This window comes from Grammomys surdaster, unplaced genomic scaffold (genome assembly GCF_004785775.1).
Source record: "Grammomys surdaster isolate TR1022 unplaced genomic scaffold, NIH_TR_1.0 148, whole genome shotgun sequence".
In the NCBI taxonomy this organism is placed as follows: domain Eukaryota; kingdom Metazoa; phylum Chordata; class Mammalia; order Rodentia; family Muridae; genus Grammomys; species Grammomys surdaster.
Genome location: NW_021604606.1, coordinates 1,325,699 through 1,350,596, shown reverse-complemented (window position 1 = coordinate 1,350,596; position 24,898 = coordinate 1,325,699). Strand labels below are relative to the sequence as shown.

Genomic DNA, 24,898 nt, shown 5'->3' with positions numbered 1-24,898 from the left:
GGAGGGGAGGGGAGGGGAGGGGAGGGGAGGAGAGGAGAGGAGAGGAGAGGAGAGGAGAGGAGAGGAGAGGAGAGGAGAGGAGAGGAGAGGAGAGGAGAGGAGAGGAGAGGAGAGGGTAAGTGCACTTCCCAACAAGCCTGACTATCCTGCATTGTATCCTCCACACCCAGATGATGAAAGGGAAGAACTGACTCTTTGTTCTCTGACTTCCTTATGTGCACTGTGGCACATACATACACACAAATAGATATATATGTTTAAAAAGACAAGAGAAAGCAAATGTTAACTATGGAAAAAGTTAGGCAACAATATAATAAACACCAATAACTGTATAAAATGTACAGGAGAAAAAGACTTGAAGCAATGTTCTAAAATGTAAATCATAGTTATTTCTGGTGCTAAGATATGAGGTGTTTTCATTTTCTTTTTACACTTAAATGGATCTTCTGACATTTCAGGAATGCAGATATGTATTTTAAAGTTTGAGAAAAATAAAATCAGAGAAAATTTCAACACCTTCAAAAGGCCTGCTTTTCCCTAAAGTTTACAGCCTGTTGCCTCAGAGCTTAGGTTTCAAAATGACACACTCTCAAACATTTACTGAAGCAAAGAATCTATGAATAAATGATACTAAGAGCATATCAAATTATATACAGCCTCCCCTTTCTTTGTCATTTAAATTTTAAAGCCACACCAAAATATTTTTCAAAGGTCTTTGCTTACCTTAATTATAAATTAGTTGTTGCTACTAGACAAAATTATTTTCAGAATAGCAGATCACTAAGTTTCCCAAAGATATCAAATTGTCCATAAAATTTATTACATATTACTATCTCTATTACTAGGAGGCTTTAACTTCATTCTGGAGAGACTTTCCTATCTCTCCAGAAAGTTCTATCTTACCAGCTTAATAACCACCCTTAAGAAACCACCATCTATCTCTTTCTATCATCTGTGAATGGTATGTGTATTCTCTCCTAGCAAAATATTTTACCTTTGCTTTCTTTCAAAGAGAACACTTATATACTCAGAAGCTAGTATGTTCAGGGCATGAGTGACAAAAATGAGCAAGGCTTTCTATTTTATAAAGAAGGTTTTGTTATTGTTGTTTTTGTTTTATTTAGTCGGGAGAGTTTTGGACAGTAAACAAACAAACAAATGAACAACCCCAAAACAAGCAAGCATTATAACCAAATCTATGAATGATCATTTGTGTCTGAGCTTTGTTGTTGACTAGTTTTGATTTTCGTTTGATTCTTTGTTTTTAAATGCTACCCTCCTTTTTTCTTTTGTCAGGTCAGTTGCCTTACAGTCCAGGATGTCTTTTTAAACTACCTTATGTAACTCAAACTCAGAAAGTCCTACAAATTATTTTCTATGTTCTTATTCTCTATGTATTGGCATAGATGATTGATTAGTTTATCATGCATGAAGGTCTCCTGCCCTTCAATAATTTGTTTGCTTGTTTTCACATCTACCCTCTAGCTTTTCCCTGCTCTACTCTTCATTAAGAGAAGTTGGCTTCCAGGTAACTTTATCTAACAGGAACCATGGGCCAGCGGAGATAGAGGCTAGTTTATTTATTCTTCCCTTCCTTGCTGTACTTCCACAAAACATCTGTCAGTAGTTCTGTCTCCTAGCTGTAGCTTCCTGGAATAAGCCTCTCCAGTAACTCTGGATCCAGATAAATGGTCCTGATGTCAGAATTTTGATGACACTACCTCTTACCACTGTATCTCTGTCCCTGTGGCTTCATAGCTATAAGATCCTTGAGTAAGTAATTCCTTCCATGAAAATCTCTTCATTAAAAATAACTAGAGTGATTTTCATTTTCTGAGTGGACCTTGACTGGACACGGTCCAAGTGAAAAACATATCTAGTATCAAAACCCTGAACATCCAAGGCTCCTTTTAGTCTTATCCCATCTCTGCAGCTATTCCCCTATCCATGTTCTTACTCTAAAACTAACACCATCAGTTAATCAGTAGGCATTTATGCTATGGGTCAGGCTTTGGGGCATGATGTTAAGACATAGTGTTCCTATTTAGAACAAGGTGTCCTCTAATTCACGATCCTCTTGCCTCAGCCACCCATGTTCTAGGATTACAGATGTGAGGCACTATGCCTGACTTCAACTTTTAAGACTATAGTTAGGAACACAGAGTTATAAAGTTGGAGATACATACCTATGATATTGCTGAGGTTATCTGCATTCGGTTAAAAGTTCTACTGCAGAATCTTGTCTGTTTTAAACACTGTCATTATTCAAAGCAATTATAACTCCTTGAACAGTTCCTATATCAGATATTTTATCATTCTATGCATATTATCTTTAATCTCTGGAATTTTTAATAAGTTATGAGTCCAGCTAACTGAGTTTCAGAATTATTAGTGGCTTCTTCCTTTGGCCACAGAAAACTTGTACAATGACTAGAATTTAAATACACATCCCTTCAGATTCAAAGAAAGTAGACTATTTTGCTGCTGCAAAACATTGTACCTAAATCTAAACCGAATATGCATACAGCATTTTATACAGTAGATAAAAAACAAACTTAAAATTTAGATAGACTACATCAAGTTTAATTATAAGGGAGGGAAAAGCATTAAACTAAGCAGTGAGGTTGCCAACAATTAATCCCTGGCCCTCATCCTATTAGAGGATGGTTTCTATATTTCCTCTTCTAAAATAATTGTTAAGGAGGGCTGGAAATGCCAAGTTACCTTGTCTGAACTTGACTTAGTTGGCAGAACATGAAAACTCATCAGTAATCTTTTTCAGGTATTCTTGTTTGGTTAACTACTCTGTCTTGCCTGAAGGTCACATGATTTGAGTCTAGGTTTATACTGTCAAAAATTAAATGTTCTTAGAACATTGCTACTCAAAATGTAGCTCTCTACAAGGATAAAAATTAAAAAATATAGTTTGCATCTTTTATATCATTTGTATTGTCAGGAGATACAAACCCAATAGTCTCATCTCATGGAACTAGGTAACTGAGTGATGCTATAATTGATTGGTGAGCTATACATGTCCTAGAGTACTTGCTAGTAAGTTCAGTAGAACTACCTACAAGAACTATGCTGTACTTACATATTGACAAGAACAAATACAGGCTGGAGAGATGGCTTAGCACGTAAAGGCACTTAGACACAGTTACACAAATAAATAAGATGTAGTTTAAAAATTTTTTATAAGGAACAGATAGGATTGTTACTGACCATTGTCTGTTCGATAAGGACTACTCTATCTATACAGGGCCAGAAAGTGAAGTATACAATTGATTGCCTTTGAATTGAAATGAACACAGTACAAATATGTGAATATGTAAATCTATGTGAGTATAGGTACCTATCCAGATATGCATACAAGCACACATTCATATACAATATTTTTCCAAGTTACAAAATTTCATTTTATTAAGGGGCAAAAGGACCTCCCTGGAGTTATCCAAGTCAAGACTATGGAATGGCAAATTCAGAAACACTGTCAAAGACTGTATCATCAATTCATAAATAAGCTAAAGACTCAACCACTGTGTCATAAGAGTCTTTCAGAGTATTTGTAGGTCATTATACTACCACCATAGAGGGGATGGACGTTAAAAACTCAATATCTACTTTATGTCAGTGTTCTGACTGTTCTGAATCTCTTTTCCGCAAAATTGCTGCTCCCAAGGGACATAAAGGTAATCAGACATGTGCCTTAAAAGAAAAAGAAATATTGGAAGTGTCTGAATAAGAGCAGACACGTTTTTAGATGCCCTTTCTCAACATGCAAAAAATAATAATCTGCAAACCCAGCTACGTAAAATTGCCCACATCTAGTATTTTTCTCCCAGCTGCAGGTGTAACCTTAAGGCTCCTTTTACATGGATCAACAAAATTCAAATTTTGTAGTTCTTTTAAGTTGTAAAATAGTCAAAGTCTAAGAAACATTCTTTGTGACTTTTCTTGGGATACAGGCTTTGAGAAATGGAAATTAGAACTATGTTTATGTATACTCCTCGATTAGAGGCTTTAAATCAAGTTCTTTGAACAAGAAAAATGCTCCAATAAAATTTTCCATTAAAATGCCATAAATTTTAATTTTTGAAGTTACATTTCTATTCTGCAAATGGAAAAAATCAATTGTTCCCAATTAATGCTGAAGAGGCTGGTAAATTTTCTGTGTTCCTTTTTTAAGCAAGATAGCAGAGGTAAAAGGAGACCATGTTAATATCGTCTATATTCCATCTTGCAAATCTGAGTAAATCTCCTATGCTATGTCAGCTATGGAATAAAGAGTGTCATTTGGGATTCCATAGCTTAATTATGCTGATAAAGCAGTTTTATAAATCATGCTACGCATAATGGATATTCCTTTGAGAACAGTGAACTAGAAGCCATAAAATATGTGCTCAGGACTTGATTCTTCAATCCATATGTCATTACAAATATGTCACATCAACTTGAGCTTCTGCTTGCCCAACTCCAAATAGAGAGAGGAAACAGTTACCCCATCCTCTGGTGTGATAACATTATTTTTCACATTAAAAACAGGAGTAAGTACACTCAAGGGCTGCTAAGACATGAGATCTGAAATTGAGAATGAAAGAGAACCCAGACCATCTAACTCACAGATGTATAAGGGTGAAACAAGGTTATTTCTGAAGACTCTTTATACACTAAGTAGTGCCACACAAATCTAACTATAATTATTATAAATATGATTATCCTATTATCTCTATCTTCTAAGCTGGTGATGACAAAATAATTGGAGTTGGGGGTGGGACAACTGTATCCACAAGATCAAGCCTAATTCTAGCCAGGAGTTAAGAGGAAAAACAAATATTTAGATACCTGCCTATCATTATGTATAGGAAACTAAGACCAATGAAAAGGAAAAGAACAGCCTGGGGTCATTGGCAAGATGGAATCTAGATCTAGACTTCCTTTCTAGTTTGAGGCGTTAGAATAGAAAAACTAAAGGTGAGAATAGAAGCTTTGCTTCAAAACGAAGTTTCTTTAAAGTAATGGGCATAAAAATAAAGATGAGAATTCCTAAAGCACTCATTAAGTCTAAGTTTTAAAAACTGACAACTTTTTTATCCTTCAAGTAGATACTATGCTGGATCATGGGTTTCAAAACTTGAACCACAGATAAAACATGCTATATCCTTCTAGTACTTCAAGTAGGGCAAAAAAAGTCACTCTTGGTTATAAAGACATCAATGAAGGAAAATCCTATCAGAACATCTATGTAGCCTATATACACCTTAATAAAATGGAATAATCAGTTAACTTTCTGAAGTGTTCCTCTCTGCCTATTATATTTTTATCCAAGTCTTCTGTGTGTATGCCAATATTATTCTTCAGAATTGATGTTAAAAACTACTAATTTGGAAAGGAATTGTACAGGAGCACATAAAGATTTAGTTTTAAATGAAGTTCCACAAATAAAGCAGACTAAGATACACATTTTTATTTAGAGACAAGTTTCTCTGTGTAACCCTGGTGTTTCTGGAACTCACTCTGTAGACTACGCTGGCCTCAAACTCAGGGATCAGCCTGTCTATGCCTCCAGACTCCTGGGATTAAAGATTTGCACCACCACACCAGGATTGTTAAAAATATTTCAAAATGATCTACTATGGGGAATAAGGAGCTTTTTAAATAGTTTCTTAAAATTTCAATGATAAACTTAAGTGAAATGCCAACTTTGAGAAAAGGACAGCTCTTTAATCATTTAATTGCACTGCATATAAATCAGTGAAATTATATTTCAAAATAACCTGCAGAGTATATTACCAGTGAACTCCCACTGATTTGTAAATGTGTTTGGGAGTCACACAGAGCTTTGTAATAATCATCCCATTACATTTCTAAAAATGCTGATAGAAACACGAAATTCACTTCATGGATGAAGCATACAACTACTTATAAGAAACCAGGATGAATATACCATCTCAAAAAAAAATGAAGCAGATAGAAGACATTTTCATTTTTTATATTTCAATAACTCCACTATGACTGCATTATTAATGTGGGTACAGATATAGAAATGCTAAAAAAAAATTAAAAAAAAAACACTAATGCCAAGTTGTTCTTATTAATTTCTTCCTAGTGAAAATCTAAGAGAATGTATTTACAGAATTATTAACGTTGCATAAAATTTTTCTGGAATTCCAAAGTCCTTATGACTGCCAAACAGTTACTGTAAACATTTAAATTACTACTTTTTTAAAGATTATTTTTATTTTATGTGTAATAACGTTTTCCTTGTATATATGTCTACTACACGTGTCCAGTGCCCTTAGAAGCCAGAAGAGGGCGTCAGATTCCTGGAACTGGAGTTACAGAAAGGTTTAAGATGCCCTGTGGATCCTGGAAACCGCACCGGGTCCTCAGCAAGAACAACCAGTGCTTCAAATTATTTAATTGTTATACCTCTTTTGAATGTATGGGAGCCTGACAATATTTTTCCTTGTGACTTGGAATTTTTTTCTCTATATAAAACCTAAAACCAAGGGAAAATACTCATATTTCTAGCATTTTTTGAAAACCCATGCCAAAGGGCCATTTTATATATGTTATGAGTAAAATAAAACTAGTCTTATGTTTCTTTTAAATTAAGGGAAGTTAGTCTTGGGAGGGGATGAGGGTATAACTCAGTGGGAAAGTTCCTCCCTAGCATGTAAAAGGCCCTGGGTAAAATCCCCAACACCTTACAAATAATGTTAGTGTGAGTGTGTGTGTGTGTGGGGGGGGGTGTATGTGTGCTGAAACACAAGTACATGCATACCCTGGGGGTAGAATACAGCTCCTCAAGCATGCTAGGTAAGCACGTCACTGTTGCGCTGCATCTCTTGTCCCTTTATTGCTAAAATGTTTAAGCCTGGTTTTGTGTGTGTGTGTGTGATTGAATATATTTAGAGACTAAAATATATGATATAATCCTCTTGAGCTTCCAGTTACCTGACTAATTCTCCAAGAATCCGAGTGTTCACACATAAATTACATATATGTAAGGATATAAGGTATTTCTATGTGTTGTGCATGTGTACTGAACATGAGTGTATATGTGTATATATGTGAACAGCTGTTTCTGTTTTTCTATTATGAATTTTCATTGCTTAAGGCACTATAGTTCCAGGGACACTAAAGAATGAGATGGACATATCAATGTTAAAACATATTTGCGAATTGTGTAAATACCATGTTCATTGTAGAAAATGAAGAAGAAAGAATACAAAAGAAAATATCTAAAATCCATTGACTAGAGGTGTCTAATATTAATATCTGAAATAACATTTTACCTTTCATAATTGAATGTTCATGTGCTAGTTTCTAGTCCTTACAAAATGTGTTTGACTTCTGCTATCATAAAGTAGAGGAAATAACTCAACTCTTTTAATAGTGACACAGAGACCATAGATGCATATTGAACACGTTGCTTGGGACTGTGAACAAATCAGAAAATGGAAACTTCTTTAGAAGTATGTGTATTTAGGAACATGTAACACTGAAAGATGTTTGGAATGGGAGTACAGGAAAGGGAAAGACAGTATTTTCAGTATGTTACCATAGACATACTCTATGTTCAGGCTTTATCAGGAGAGAAGGGTAGACAAGGTCTAAAACATGATACACCAGACTACACAACTACTCTTCCTTTCATGAACTGAGTACATCTGAAGACTTTGAACCATTTTATCCTGTTCAAAGCAACAACTTAGAATGAAAGGGTTATTTCTTGAAGAAGGAAAAATAAAACCCAGTAAATAAAATTTAAAACCAAAGACTTCTTTTCAGTGTGTTCTCCTTCTATTTCAAAGCGAGAACAATATAATCTGTGAGAAGAGTAAGAGCAATTTTGACATTAATTATATAAGACACTACCAGGGCTGAAGGCATAACAAATGAAATGGATCACTCCATAGGTAAAAGGAAAATCTGCAGCCTAGGAATTTAGTGTATCATTTTCAGAAACAGCATAATTTGTTCAAAAACTGTCATTTATGTAATTAATCCATCCTTAGGTATAACCATAAAGTTGGTGCATTTATAACATGTATAATAATATATACATCTATTTTATATATATATATATATCACCAATATGGACAGACTTTACTGAGAGAATAATACCAAGGAGATCAAGGAACTTACAACCACCTTGGTCAATTGATAACATACTCCAAACATTTGTGCACTATTGATGATTGCCTCTATGTACCTGAATTCAATTCAATGTTTTGAGAAATGTGAGTTAATCTCATCTATCATGGGAGGCAAATTGCTAGCATGGGACATGGGTAAGACATAGACGTGTAGTCCCTCAATAAATGGAAGATGTTATTTGATGAGCAAACATTCAAATAAAGAAATACTTTATTGCAACAACAACCACCACCACAAAATGACCTTGGAAATATTCACTCTGAAAGCTGAAAAACAAATGTCAACCCTTAGTTCTTTTGTAGGATGTTTGTTACTATGCTAGGAAGAAACAGAATTTCTCAGGGATTTAGAATAGAATACACAGTTATATAGCTGCATTTTATTATATGCAAATAGCACCTCAATAAAGTTGATTTAATAAAAGAAAGTTTACAATACATATGATGTAAAATTCCCTGCAACTATAAAATGCCATTGCCTTCCAAATATGGAATGATTAGTCCAAGGTTATAAGCTATATACCAGATTACAAAATAAAATAGAAACTATTCAAACTACTGAGAAAACACTAAAATATTATTACATGTGTATATGGTTCTGACAAAAAATGAAAATATCTATGCAAAAATCTATATAATGAGTCTATAATTAGTTTGTCAATCATGTTTGTAATGTCTCATTACAGAATAAAAGTGATAGAAAAGAATATGTAATCACATAGAAATATGGTCACAATATGTTACTTTTACATAAAAAATAGATTCTTAACAGTGAATCACTCATTTAAAAATAAGAAGTGTGTGCGTATTTGTTGTCTGATGGGGATAAAACAACAGGCTTCAGAGGTAGTATTGAAGTGTTCTACTACTAAGCTACATGTCCAGACTAATGAACTTGTTTTAAGAAGGAAAATTTGAAGGCACTAACTAACTAGCCTATTAAACAGTTAATTCTAAGAAGCAATTAATAAATGATTTGGGATTTTTAAAGCTTATCTGTATTTTTAAACTTTAAAAGACCAGCATGTTAATTCTATAATAGTTTTTTTTTCAAGTAAATTACAATAATACAACTGGAGATCATGAAGACTAGAGTTATAAGTGTGCTCTGTAAACTACATGTGACATTCAGGTTTTCTACAAGTGGTACAAAAATAATCCAAAATTAGAAGCTGAGATCAGTTATGTGCCTGAAAATGAAGTGCTTAAAGATTAACTGATCTTAATTGCATTTATTTATTTTTAATTTCTAAACAGCTACACTGAAATGACATATTACTTGAAATTTTTTAGATATGTCTGGTGAGTAGAATTACAGCTGCCTTTTTTTTTCTTGTCATGCTTTTTACTTGCATTTTCCAGACTTTCTGGAAGAAATCATCACTTATAATTTTTTAAAAAAGGTCTTTTTTTGAGACAGGGTCTCATTAACTAGTTCTAGCTGGCCTGGAACTCACTATGTAGACTAGGCTGGCTTTTACTACACAGAGATCTGTCTGCCTCTGAGTGCTAGGCTTAAAAGATGTGCTCCACCAAGCTCAGCAAAATCCTTTTTTAAAGGTTGTTTTGTAGTTTTATTTTGTAGCTAATGAGTCCTCCTGTGTTTCTTAATGCCTCTCGACCTGTAGTTCATCATCCAACGAGAACGATGGCAGACAATTCATAGATGTGACTCTCCCATGCCACACCCATACAACCCTGCTTGCCTATACACAGTTTGTGTGTGAAAAAGTGTGTAAAACACTCTTGATTCCCATGGGCTTCATCACATTCACTTCATTATTATACTTTGTAGGCTTTTTGTTTGCTTGATTTATTTACTAAGACAAGAGGTCTCACTGTGTTTCCTTGGCTAGCCTGGAACATACAGTGTAGCCCAGGCTGGCCTCCAGCTCAGTTTCCTGCCTATCCGCCTTCCAAGTGCTGGAATAAAAGGTATGCACCAACCACTATACCCAGTATACAGTATACATTAACTTTACACTTTATGAATTATTAGTTTATAATTTCAAATAAATTCACACATAAAAGAATGCATAACTAAGTAAAACAGTAACTAAAAAGCTAGCCACATCAGAGAATTCAGATTAATCCCCAAAACAATCCAAATTAGGGCAGAAGAGAAGGTTCAGCATATATGAGCACTGCCTGCTTTTGCAGAGGACCCTGTTTTTATTCCCAGCACCCACAAGGTGGCTCACAAATGTTTGTAACTTCAGTTTCAGATCAGATGACCACTTTTCGTCTGTTCTAGTAACATCGTATATAGAGATATATTAAGGGAAAAACACCCATACATGCAAAATAAATAGTAATAATACAAAATCTTTTAAAAATTCCAAATTATAAAGTGATAAAAACCTGTCTGGCTTTCACATAAACACCCACAAATCAATGTAGAAAAAGCATTTAAGTGATCAGACTGGTGACCTGATAAATCATTGGCATTCTGAGCTCTGGAAAAGGGGCAGAAAATCATTTTACACAACATCTGTGCCTTAGCAAAAGTTATCCCTTGGGTTTCACAAGGAAGAAATCAACAAAAGAAACTTGAACAGTTCTCTTTATGGTGCAGTAAATAAAATCATATAGACCTTTAGGTATACTGAAATTTCAAGAAACAGTGAAACTGTCAAGTTCTTTTTTTTTTTTCAGATGAGAATGTCTTCCTGTCAACTATAAAGAGAAGAGTGCAGCTGCTCACCCTTGAAGCAGCTGATATATTCACAACCCTGATATATTCACAAAACAAATGGCTGACATCCTACAAATCAGACTTCAAGTCAGCTGACATTTAACCTGAAGGAAACATAGCCATGTCCTTACCTAAAGACTGGTAGAGCTCTGTCATTTTGGGATGGTCCCAACAAGTTGTTTGGGTCTCGTGGCTAAAACACAAAAGATAAAGACAGACTTTAGAACCTACAGTGATCAACAGCAAAGACAAATCGTTTGATCAACAGCAAAGACAAATCGTTTTTCTTCTCATGGCTACTTCTAAGGACTTTCACAGAGTCATACAGACTATATTGCAAGCTAAAATGGCTCCTTTGTTTTCCAAGGGAAAAGCAATACTAACTCGATTCGTTCTAGAATTTGTTACTTTTTCACGCCCACACATTGAATCACTACTCTTTTTGACAAAATTGACATTGACCTTGTTATATAATCAGTAAGCAAAGGTCAGGATTGCCTCAGTTCTACACTGTGAAACATAGAGAAAGGAAAATGACAGTTGTCATTCAGGTGTGTCAGTTACATAATTACAAATCACCTAGTTCCTCATGTGTTTCCTTGGCCCCTGTTCTATTATTCTTTCTTTTCCACAGCCACACTTCATATTTGTGAGCAGTTTAAGGCATATCCAGAACCCCACTAATATATGTCATCATCCTTCCTCCCTCCCACTACTGTTAGAATGTTTTTTAAACTCACTACTCTGTATACCAGCCCGCTTCTTCATACATGTTCTTAGACCTGAATGAAATATTCACAATTCTCCATTTCTTCAAGTGTGGTGGCCTGCTATTAGCTCCTGCCCCAAAAGGAACAAAACACCTTTGTTCCTCATTCAATCACATGAACAAACCCAGGAGAGATAACTACATATACTTTTCCTTACTTGGGCCCATCTACCTCAATCACCATAGCATCATATTTCCTGTTTTCAGAGATTACATGCTGAGCTTTTATAGAATAAAATGCAGCTTGGAACAATATTTCAGCATTTATATGCTGAACCTATTGATAATCTTTTTTTAATGGGAAATGTGGAGACCCAGGAGGGGAGAAAGAGCTTAAATATGGGCATGTCAATGGGACCAGAAAGTAGAGAGGCCCACACACACAAAAAAGAGGGATTTGGGGAAGCAATAATGTCAAATGGACTCAACATAGATTTGTAATTTTAGGGCTTTACAGTCCAGAGGTGGTGTAATTTGATGCAAGTGTACTCACCTGGTAAAACGGCAAAGGATTAAGTGACATTGAGAACTGATGCATCTGAATTCAGAGTCATTTTGCTATCATGTGTTCCCCAAGTTACCATCCATTACAATATAGACGTGGAAGGTTATGAATGATACTTCCCAAGGGGAAAAACTATACCCACCATGTATTTGGTTAAAAAGAAGTCAAAAGGAGGAAACATTTCAAGTAGTTTGATAAATATAATCATAAATATCAGAGACATATGAAAATTGGCAAACTGGTACCACCTCAAAGACCATTCTCCCTGTGATATTTACAGTTCAGTAATTGAGCTGAGGAGGCTACTCAAATCAATTTGCAAGAAAATGCTTGTAAATGGCTGTCTCACAATCAAATTTGTTCATTTATGTTTTGCTTTTCTGCAGAGAAAATTCACATTTGAAAAGTGTCAATCAGGATCACCAGCTGAGCGAGTATCAAGGAATGACATGGAAGTCATGGGGAATAAGGAGAGAACACAGCCACTTTAGGAAGGTTTGGGAAAGACCATGACCAAGCTGGTTTATAATGTACAGAAGGGGTGGGTGGGACTAGTACTTTATATGCACAGTAAAAGGAGGCTGCAGCTTGCAGCTTCATGGAAAAAGTGTTGCTTGTTCTCGAGTGATTTGTAGCTCAAAAAGTGACTGTGCCCTCCAATTCCATAAACAAGGGCTCCATCCTGAATTCTAGCTTCCTCCCTTTCCAAAGCCCATCTAGATGTGAGAACCAGTAAGAGAAAGGGGGAGGGGAGATAGACATGTCCACCCATATGGCCCTTATTAGACACACAGTGCCATAGCTACATCCCATCTCCAGGACATTGCGTCAACTATAACATCTTTAACAGATCTGCAGGAAACTGTTTGGCTAAGCTGATAAACCTGGCCAGGCAGCAGGGACACACAACCACTCTGAAAAGCATCCATCTGAAACTGATTCAAATAAGAGAATCAGAGCGATGAAATAAAGTTGAAACAAAATTTTCAAAGGAATGAGAAATGTGCATACAATTTCCAGCAGAATTACACAGAAAGCCACTGGGAACTTGATGTAGTTCCCCATGCCCCATGTCCAAAAGACAAAACAAAACACAGAAAGAAAACTCGTGTTTATCAACATACCAACATTTCTAGCCTTTTAATCACAGTTATTGGGCAGATTAAAAATGATGACATAGGTATTAGAAATTATAGTTTAATTCATCGGTCCTCAACAAAATCAGCATTTCCACTGTGAGATAACAGAAGAAGCTGCCAGCCCATGGCACCCTTTTCCCTGACTTGTTTGATACATGTTATTCTCCCAATTATCTTGGATTCAAGGGTATTTGAATAAAGTGGGTAAAAGAATACTCAAATAATTCCCAGAATCAACCTTCTCTTATCTTCCTCTCCTTTGACTCACACACCTCTCCTTTTCAAGCAGTACAAAGTAACCAGAAAAGCAGACTTAGATTTCACCTTTGCAGTCTTAGCTTCACTTCCCTGCAAAGCAGCACTAAGAGAAGGAAGTGGAAAGAAGAGAAGAATAAAGGGTGTGCCTGATCCTTGAAATTAGAAAGATTATCTTTTCATCATTTAACTCTAAGATGCTTGGCAAAACAGGCGAATGAACATCAAATTGGAGGATAAGAACCAAATAGTCCACTTCACTCCATGTGGGAATGGTTGTACCTGGAGTGAAATCAAAGCCCTACAGGAGCACACTAAACCTCTCAAAAGACAGGAAGACAGTGAGAAGCACAGATGTACCTAGCTCGCATCTATCTATAGTCTGTCTTGAAGGGTACACTGATTGGCGGGGAGAGAGACATGATCAGTTTGTATTTTACAATCGCATTTGTTACTCTGTGACTGTCTCCAAAAAAATAATACTGAAAATTTTCATCTACTTGAATATATACAGATACTATAGAAAAATAGGCTGCATACTTTACACATTGGGAATACACTTTCCATATAGTTCACAAGTTACTGGGTACATCATTGTTCAGCCTTCCTGAGAACAATGATGTTCAATATAGACTACAAGTCTTTACGTACATTAACACTGTCACTGACTACACAGACAATCCTGAAAACCTTCAAATCTTTAAAACATGCTATTGATTCTGGTCCCACCGATTCCAAAGCCTGGCATCAGCTACACCTCTCTGAGTAATCTCCCAACTGAGGTCCACCCCCTCCTTTATGTGTGAAAACCACAAATAATCTCTCTTTTCTTTTTATTTGTTACCATGATATAAATTAAAATAGTAAATCACTGGCTGTCACAAAAGATCCTAACAACACGTACTTGTCAATAATCAGAAATTAAAGCATTACTATACTGAGCACGGGGTTGACCTAATTTCCTACCATAGAATTTAAATTTCCTTTCACCTTTTTTAGTTTCAAGTAGTGTGCAAGGTTATTATAACTGCCTCAGAGCTGTTCCTGCTGTCAGTGCTACAATAATCAGACTTATTGGAATTGCTTTTGTAGTTTCTTAAAAACAAACATTAGGCACATAAAAGTAGCAAATATCTAAAGCATTCACTGAGGAAGTGGCAGTTGCCTAATTAAAGGAAGATTTCTTTTTGCAACCACTGTTATATGGTACTGAAAATATATATTCTTTCCACTATTTCCCAGGGCTGAACTAATCACTATGCACCAATGTAAAAAAACAAGTAGCCTTCTCTTGCGTTTTACAAGGAATTAGGGTATAGTTTCATATATGATCTGGAGCACACATACACGCACACACACACACAAACACATGCACACACACACAGACAGATTTCCATTTAATCTGGGAATCAGACTCTTTCTAGAGGAACCTTGGCATTTGCATGCTGAATTGTTGAACTTGGCTAGTACTGCTGGAATACTGGCAGGGTGGGGATGGGAAAATATATTTAGAAGTTTCTGCTACTGTGGGGAAGGGACTTCAGTGGCTATGTGTCAATCTTAGCATCAGCAATCCGATTCTTGTTCCCATTTCTTGTTCTCAGAGATAGTTAACATTTCATTCTATTTGGGTGAACTCAGGGCAAAGATGATGGCCTTGGTGGCTGTTCCAGCTGTTACTTGTCCTCACAGTTCTATTTGTTTTTCAAGGCTTACCTCCCACCCACCCTCAACTTTGGCCAAGGCAATTTCGTTTCAGGGTCATGTCCAATGCATGATCAAACAATGAGGACGGAAAGCAATTCCACAGTGCTCAAGGGTCAGAAACCTTTCATATAGCCATGTTGTTTCCTTTGCCCCTCTCGCTTCTTTAAGAGCAAGGGTACTCTCCTCGGGTTTGGAACAAGGAAATAAAAATATCTACACACACACACACACACACTCACACACACACACACACGATGATGGGGTAACAAGGACAGGGGAGTTAACTCAGGAACCAGAAGGAATATTTGTTAAGGAAAGAATGTTAATTTCACTTAAAGACTTTACTTTGACTTAAACAAGAAGATGGATTTTTTTCCCATTGAGATTAAAGCATTTTATAATTAATACTATGGCTCCCTTAGACAATTAAACCCCATTCAATTTAAGTTTCAAACTTAACTTCACATTTAATAGAGATAAGCAGTGTCTTGCCCTTTCCATTGTGATCAGATTAGGAATCACAAACTTTGCTTAAGGACTAGCAGACACCCAGAGAAACAGAAACGGCACCCTGAAATGACTCCAAACTGAACCTCAAAAGAAGCCCAACAAACAAACAAATAATAATAATAATAATAATATATATATATATATAGAAAACCTCAAACCCTCAAGCCCCTCTTTGTTTTCTCAGTCAATTCCTTGACTTTCTAGGCTTTAATTGTTTGTGTTTCTTTATTTCTCCAAGTCCTGCAGCATGAAATAAGCACAGGAGAAAAACACAGCGAGGGAAATGTCAGTTGGAATCCTCGGAAGAAATCAGGCAGAAAGTTGACCTTTTGGCACTTAGCAGTGCAATGCAAGGTAGAACCGCGTGCGCCCCTTCTTCCTGCCAGGTCCAGTGACGGTTTCGGGGAACAACCCGGCTGGTTCTTGTCCACACTGGGAGCCCGGCAAGGGAGCAAAAAGCTCCCCGGAGCCGATCCCCGCAGGAGGAACCAGCTGTCCGTCTCTGGGCAAAGCGAGAAATCCGCTTTAGCTCTCCGAGCCTGTCCCAGCAGCCAGGAAGGAGCTGGCTGGCAAGCACTGGTGCCGGGGTGGAAGCCCCAGGGACGCACCTGCAGAGGTTCCCAGGACAGGCGGGGAGACCTGCCGGGACGCCCCGGTCTAGCTGATACCAGCCTCCGCCAGCTACCACTGCCTCTGGTCCAAGTTTTGCCTTCCTCTGGCTGCTGCTCGTGCCACAAGTGCACGAATTGCGGGGATAAGAGGGGGTCCGGGGCTGTGATCCACTTACCCTTTGAGATGTTCCCTCATGGTTGTAAGGGTTTCACAGTCAGTCAGGGGCGGGTGCTTAGCGTGGAGGAGTAAGCTTGCCCGAGCCACGGGGCTCCCCGAAAGTCAAGCGCCGCCGCCCAGGCTCGCAGCCGAAAGCACTGCGGAGGAGCCGCCGCTGGCTGGCGGGCTGGCGGGCGGGCCGGACAGGGAGGGGGAGCTGCGTGCAGACGGGGCGGGGCTGGGAAGGGCTCCTCCCCCACCTAAGGACCTGGGAACCTGGATAGCCAGTGACAGGGCAGTGAGCGCTTTCAAAGCAGAACAGAAATAGAAAAAAAAAAAAAGATATAAAGAAAGAATGAAAGGAGTTGAAGGTAGACCCAGGAACCTGGAAGCCACATCCCCTCTTACCATCATCCCCTAAAAATCCTCTGGCAAGGCTACTTGTTGCCTAAATAAATGACCTAGGTGCAAATGACCTCATCATAGATAATTAGCGTGTGGGCTTGGAGTTTTCTTTTTAGAAAATGAAAGGAAAAAATAATCACACGAGAAAGAATTCACCTCCCTTCTCCACCCCCATCTTTCTCAACTGAAAATTAAAGAAGTAGGACAGGAAAACATAAAATCAAACTTATTCTGAGTTACCACGGATTTTTTTTTTTTTTTGAGACAGGGTCTCTCACATAGTTCTGACTGTCCTAGAACTCACTAAGTAGACCAGACCAGAATTGGCCTTGAACTCACAGAGATCCACCTGTTTCTTCCATCCCATTGTTAGGATCAAAGGTGTGCACAAAACTCTGTTACTCTGGATTCTTAAGAAACAACTGTTGATGTTACAGCACTGATTCTTTTTTTTTTTTACTGGATATTTTATTTACATTTCATCCTCCACCCACCCAGGAACCCCTTGTCCCCTCACCTCTCCTCCTGCTTCTCTGCGGATGTAACCCCTACCTACCCCCCACTCCCAACCTCCCCACCCTCAAATTCCTACCCCCTGGGGCGACCAGCCTTCATGAGACCAAGGATCTCTTCTCCCACCTATGCCCAGCAGGGCCATCCTCCCCACATATACAACTGGAGCCATGGGTCCCTCCCTAAGTGCTCCCAGGCTGGTTGTTTAGACCCTGTGAGCTCTGATTGGTTGGTATTGTTGCTCTCCTCATGGGGCCACAAATCCTTTCAGCTCCTTCAGTCTTCACTCTAACTCCTCCATTGAGAACCCCATGATCAGTTCAATGGTACAGCACTGATTCTTGAAACGTCCTTCTAGAACTAACAATTTTACCATCACCTGAAGACATCTTAGAAAGGACTGCTTCTCTGCCCCTAGAGCCTCAACCTGGATCTACCAAATCAAAAACTGGACACATTAAAGTTTCAAAGGCTCCGATAAACACTCTGAGTACAGTGGCACTGGTAGTTTTATCTTGCAGTGCTAGGAAAAATCCGGAAGGATCTCTTTTTCCAGTATAGCACAGGATTTGCAAAGTAAGTAGGCCTTGAGGGCCTAGTGTGACTCATATCAGAAGCTGCCATAGGAAGGTAGAGTTCAACTATATATGCAACTGTTTTGAACTTGGAGATATTGTGGTTGGAAGGAAAACTTTATTAGCATAAAAATTGTCCACACTCTCCACTTCATAGTTTAGAATCCAAGGAGCTACTCTTTTTCTTTTTTATCTTTCAATCATTTGGTTTTTTAAAACTCTTCTGGATGATTCATCCCCTTATGTCTATGTTTTATGTGTTTTCTTTTTATTTTTTTTAAATATCATCTTTTCTCCCCTCAACATTTATTGCTTCGATTGTTTAAGCCTAAAGGATCAGCACACATCAATTTCCATTTATTGGTATGTTACAGCACAAAAAAGAAGCAGAAATGGAGAAAGTAAAGGACTCAGTGGCTTCTTCAGCACTTTTGACAAACTAAATAAGAATGTAAACGTTATCACTAAAGATATGTGCCTGTAGGTAAGACTAGTGTTGCTATTTTAAAGCAAATATGTCATTTTTTTGGCATTTCTCTTCAGCGACTCAGTCTGGTGTTTGCTATGCTTTAGCAATTTTGAGCTAGTGAGATGAAGAGGCAGCTGCTAGTGTGGTCTAAGGAGGACACACTCAGACTTATTTTGGGGTGAGGATGCCCATAGGCTTAAAAGTAGATTCCAAGTCTGCCTTTCTTTCTCTAGAGTGCAGGCATTAGTGGCCTTTGATGAGAAAACAGTGGCTTCTACAGCAAATCAGTGAGAGTAATCATCATGTCGATGCTGGACATCACTTAAATATTGTTTACTTCAAGGAGAAGATACAACCCCCACAGCATGAACACTTGTAAATATTAGAAATCAATTGACTAAGGATCTGCAAGCCCTGTGTGCTGAGGTTTGCTGTCATTCGCTTTTCTTTGTTTTCTGTCAGTTGGTTTGTTGATAGTTTTGCAGTTAGTTAAGTGAACTGCTCAAGATTCAGGAGTTCTTCTGTCTCCCTAAACTATAAAAGCAGGAGTCTATTTTCCCACCGTCCAATTAGAGAACTCCTAAGAATGATTTGTCAGGGAAAAGACAAAGAATGGAAAACACAGAATCACTATTCAGAATTTTTTTTTAATTTGACAGATGGCAATCCTCAAAAATATAGCAGTAAGCTCTTTTTTAGACTGGCGTTATAGGCACTTAAACACTTGTTCCAAAATCTTGGTATTATTTTAGAAAATACTGAAAGTATTAAGAAATGATGTGGGCATCACACTGACTACTTTATTGTTAATTTCAGCCATATTATGACTTTTGCTTAGTAAGGGAAGATTTCTTTTAAAATCACAGGGTTGTTTTACCTTCATTAGTGTTAGCATCTATATTGCTTATTTATAGTAGCTGTTTTCATCTTATTCTTGATTTGGAGTGGTGCAGGGAAAGGAACCTATAATATGCACTAAGCTATGTCACAACTTCCCCCCATTATTATCCCCAGTATTATTGTTGTTCTGTTTTCATTTCAACCACTGACCAGTAAAGGACAAGGGGTTCTGTCGAGAGAAGAAAACAGGACTGCAGACCCTACTATGGGTGAGCTCTCTTTCCCACTATCATAACTAGAACATGGCGGCGCAAGGGCTGCAATTAGAAAGTTTATTTTTACGAGTTATGCCTTTAGCTACTCTGCTGCACCACCACAGAGAGAGGCTCTCTAGTCATAAAGAAAACTCCCTGTTTTCTTTAGCATGCTCACAAGCAAGCTCATTGATAGTTGGGAGCAAAGGAGAGGCAAGTTGATAGAAATAGCAGTACAAATGGAATGAGATTTGAAGGAATCAAGAAGGTGATTCGCCGAACTTTCCTGGACTAAAACATTAGTCTTTGAATCACTTAAACTTTGCCAGCACCTTCAAAAAACTAGTTCTTTAACCTAAGAGACTGGGCTGCATGGCGCCCTCCTTTCTCCTCCCATGCCTATTCAGTGCACTCCACTCTGCTCTGTACCCCTAGGAGGCTGAACCTCTGTAGAATCAGGCTTTCTTGCCCTTTGATTTCCTTTCACTTTCAACCAATGGGAGACAGTGATGAAAGAAAGGTCTACGGAAGAAGATGAAAAGGAAGAAAGCAAGTGGTAGCACAGTATTTATTTCTCAAGCTCCCTCCTGCTGACCCCAGGCCTAGCTGGACCTCGGTTCTTTGACTTGTGACCACAAGCCTTACTGGGCAATCTCTCCCTTCAAGATCAGCATTCTGCAGGTGCCCCAAAGCCATTCTTTTCCTTTGTACATTTTCACAGTTTAACGATTCCTAGTTTTGCACCTTCCTTCGACAAATTGCTGAAATAGTTTTTTCCTCATACTGTCTTCAAGTACCACTATTCAAGTATCTCCTTGAATACTAACCAAAAAGAGTCCTTTCCAACTTAAGCCACCTTCTAGAGGAATAGACACTGAGAGGGGACACCAGGTCGACAGCAAACCCAGTTTCACTCCTTGGGGTAGAAAAGCAGACTAAACAGTCACTGGACAAGTATTTGTATAAAGTTCCTATTAGGCCCACAGGAAGTCACATCAAAATGATAATATGAATAGGTGCTTCTTTCGAACAGCTTTGGTGGTCTATTTGCCTTCAGAGGGGAATGTCAACACAGAGGTTATAGAAAAAAATAAGAAAGGACTACTGTGAAAATCTAGAGTTGATCTGTGTTGATACTTGAAAGGTGTGCAGGACTTTAAAAAAGATGAAAGATTGTAGTTACAAATGTGACTTTATCAGATTGTCTTTAGAAAAGTCACTAGAGTAAATGGAGTGATGGCTGGATCAGAAGGCAGCCTGGGAATAGACTAACCAGTACAAGCTTACTGCAATATAACAAGGGTCTGAACAATGACAGTGGCAGAAGTAAGAAATGGTAATATAGAGTAGACATTAAGAGATACCTGACGTACTAGATGTATACATAGATAGGGAAGAAGGAGGATGGTGCTCCTAAATTTCACTAGCATCAAATGAGGAATGTCACAACAGTCCAACATCCCACACCCTGCACCTAATGCACGTATTCTTATTTTCTAATTGAACTGATCCTGGGCACTGAGATTTGTAGTGCTCTCTAGGAAAGTCTATCCTATAACCAAGGATAAGGCCTTCTCTTAGCGTTCTATTGCTGTGAAGAGATACAACCAAGGCAACTCTTATCACAGAAAGAATTTCATTGGGACTTGTTTATTGTTTCAGAAGTGTAGTCCATTATCAGCATGGCAGAAGCCATGCTGGAACACAGGCAAAAATGTGCTAAAGAAGTCTGTGAGAGCTACATTCTAATCTGCTGGTTGAGACTCTGGCCTTGACATGGGATTTTGAAACCTCAAAGCCCAGGCCTAGGGACATACTTTTTCCCACAAGGCTGCCCCTCCTAATTGTTCTATTCCTTCTCAAATAGAGCTACTCTCTGACAATCAAGCATTCAAATGCATGAGCCTATGGGGGCCATTCTTTTTCAAATGACCACAGACCTACAATCCCAGGGTGGATCCCACAACTGAATGATTAACATTTACAAAGCAAGAAATGTCACAACAGGATAAAGGGTAACAGGACAAATGATGACTCAAATGTTGAACTGGAGAAGCCTGTTGTAAAGACTGAAGGCACCTAGGAGGTAGCGATTGGTCCTTTCAATCTGTGGCTAAAATGATAATAGTTTGGATTAGAGCCTGACAAATACAGAAGTAGATGTTCACAGACAACCATTGGACTGAGGAAGGAGTCCCCAATAGAGGAGTTAGAGAAAGGACTGAAGGAGCTGAAGGGGTTTGCAACCCCATAGGAAGAACAACAATATCATCAACCAGACCCCCCCCAGAGCTCCCAGGGACTAAACCACCAACCAAAGAATACACATGGAGATGGCTCCAGCTGCATATGTAGCAGAGGATGGCCTTGTCAGGCATCAATGGGAGGAGAGGCCCTTGGTCCTGTGAAGATTCCATGCCCCAATGTAGGGGAATGCCAGGGTAGTGAAGTGGGAGTGGGTGGGTGGGTAAGAGAGCACCCTCATAGAAGCAGGGGGAGGAGGGGTGGGATAGGGGTTTTGGGCGGGGACCGGGAAAAGTGATAACATTTCAAATGTAAATAAACAAAATATCCAATAAAAATGGCAAAATGACAGTATTGTAGGAATGTTGGGCTTGGATATACCCATTTTGGGGAGAGTCTGAAGGGCCAAGCACAGAAGCCAGACTTCTCTAATCATCCTCAAGCACATCTGTTTATTTTTTTTTAAATCCTTCCAAGCTACTTGTGATTTTCAGTGTTACTCCAAAGTTAGCAGTGTAAAACTACTGAATAGAATAAGAAAATGACAAGGATTGGAGTTTTTGAACGTTTCGACAGGGATGGGTGGTGGTGGTGGAGGTGATAGTGTATGTGTGTGTAGGGGTGGCCCTAAGAAACATCACCATTAGCTAGGATCCAGCTTTTCTCTAGTTCTAAGAGACTCTATGGGAATTGTTTTATTTACTGTAGCCAATGTTAAATATAACCTGTACGACTTTGTAAAAACTCATTCAGAGGATAGGTGTCACTTCAAAAAAGTAACGCATATTTTATAGTAAATATGCACCTGGATATCCAGTAAGCACATAATAGCTGTATGCTTCTCTTTGCATAGTGTAAGCTCTGGCCACAGACCATGAATCAGACTTCTAACAAATGCTTACAATGACGGTGAATCACTGCTACTTAGAGCAAATGTGATGGCATACTAATTAAAATATGTATAATAATGCCTCTAGATCACTGTTAAACCATCAACAACCAGTCTGGAAGCAGAGCTTTCAGACCTAGAACATATCACACTCCCACAAAAGCTTATTTTTTCCATGCCCTTCCTTTGCAGGGAGGTAGGCTAAGCCAGGCCAGGGAAAGTTTTCTGAGACAGCTGCCAGCTATACCAGAGATTTCACCAGACAGGTTCCAGATAAAGTCCAACTCTCCTTCAATTGCATGCAGTTTTCATTTAATACGGTATCTTAAAGCTTCACAGAGCCACCTATATCAAGCTGAACATCTAAAAAGATGTGAAGTTTAGCATCTTCACTAAAATAAAGGCACACTTCATTAAACTCACAGGCCGGTAGTCGCTTAGTGGGAAAGAATTCAGCATGCCTATTAGCCTGCCAGCTATAGCACTACCAGTCTCCTATGAACTACACCCTCGTGCTAAAAATGGAGAACGGGTTAAGGTGGTACAAGTATATCTGCTACAAAATTCCTGGTCCTCCTTAACAGCTCAGAGCTGTAACTATTTGTCTGCCTTTCCCAACCTGATTGTGCCAAATAACAGGAATTTCAAAACTAGGCAGAAATTCTGACACTCTGCATAATCTCTCTTCCTCTTCAGCTACAAATAAGGCTTTGTATTCGATTAGATGCACAGCAGGTGAAAACCCCAATTAGTGAATTCATTCTGGGGCCTCTTTACCTTCCTCCCACAGGCAACCACACTTTAGAAAAAAAATAGTGGAAGTCATAGTCTTTTCTCAAATCACAAATTAACCCTTTGATCTACCTAGTGAAGAAGAATTATCACTGGAAATAGGGAAAAGTTGATTCTTTTTTTTTTTCCTTCTTGACTTCACAATTGGGGTTACAGACAATTCTGCTTTAGCAAAATTGACTTTTTTCTTCACAGATGTGCTCAGATTTTCTGATCAATCCAGAAATTGCAAGGTTTTTTTTCTTCCTAACTGAAAATTCACAGTGCCAAAATTATCTAAAGAATGATTAATGAATACTAAGCTACAAGAGAGAATTACTTTTAAATTATGTTCTTATTAATGTATTTGAGATGAGAAATATTAAATTTCAGTGTAAACAGTATGCATTGGCCTTAGGAAGTATACAAAGTCTATATTTCTTACTTTGCAAGTACTTATTTGTCAGAAGAAATCATTGAGCAAGAAGAGAGGTTTGGTTTGAGCATTCAAAAAACTGAGACAGCTTTGGTTTTTAGAGTGATTTACTTATACTTTGTCAATTGCTTTTCTGGAAATAACTCACACGTCAGTTTTATTTATGACCATATGATTTTAAAAGAGCAGCTTTGTCTTCTTTAATTGTTTAGGACTGTCACCGTTCTTGAAGCAAGTCTTACAACTTATTATCCACAAGAAAATCCTGAACACACATCAAATAGTAATACAGCTTTTAGAAGCAGTCATCTGTTACTGTCACTGGCTCATTTCATTCCGACTCTTCTTAATTAAAATGCAAAGTTCTACATACATGCCTTCCTAAATTACCCTTTGGTGAAATTCTCGAATTTCATAAAAAATGTTAAATGACAACCTAAGCATTATTAATACTTATTACTTGGTTCTTGAGATTGGGTAAAGTAAACAAAGGATTTGCCAGTCAATTACATGAACAAGGAAGTCATTTTAAACTGAACAGATAAGAAAAATGTAATATTCAAATACTACAGATGATGACATGAGTTATATTTTTTTCTTTGAAGATGAATATCTTTACGAATCATGTTCTATCTGAAGTAGCCTTCTTAATCTGCAGCAAGTATAGCTGCTTTTGATAGCATATTACATCAAGGTGCAAAGCAGAGACCTGGCCAAATTGCCCCTTAGCAGCCAATCACTAGACCCTTTCTAGGTGAGTAATTTAAACACTTAGGGGCATTTGTTAACTCTTCTGTAAAAACATGGATACTACTGAGCAGGAGGAGAGTATAGGTCAAAATCACACAATGACTCTGAGAGCCCTCTGAGGCCTGGGGAATGCCGTGAAATTGAAAATACTCTGCTACACAGGTGTGACTTCTTCTTTTTTTTTTTTAATTTTTATTGGATGTTTTATTTACATTTCCTATGTTGTCCCCTTACCCCATCCC

The 24,898-nt window shown here is 38.1% G+C and overlaps 1 protein-coding gene across 9 annotated transcripts in view; it reads right to left on the bottom strand.

The window, feature by feature from the left end:
• Positions 1 to 24,898, bottom strand: part of Dmd (dystrophin) — a 1,212,244-nt gene that overhangs the window by 141,652 nt on the left and 1,045,694 nt on the right. For 5 of the 9 annotated variants that reach the window (XM_028765044.1, XM_028765045.1, XM_028765046.1 and 2 more), the window contains exons 1-2: positions 16,530 to 16,685; positions 10,989 to 11,050 (exon numbers count right to left, since the gene is read on the bottom strand). In XM_028765044.1, the coding sequence (XP_028620877.1) occupies positions 10,989 to 11,050; positions 16,530 to 16,549 (82 nt within the window). In that variant the 5' untranslated portion in view covers positions 16,550 to 16,685. Of the gene's footprint in view, positions 1 to 10,988; positions 11,051 to 16,529; positions 16,686 to 24,898 lie in introns of those variants that run through there. The other 4 variants (XM_028765040.1, XM_028765041.1, XM_028765042.1 and 1 more) reach the window with 1 other exon arrangement.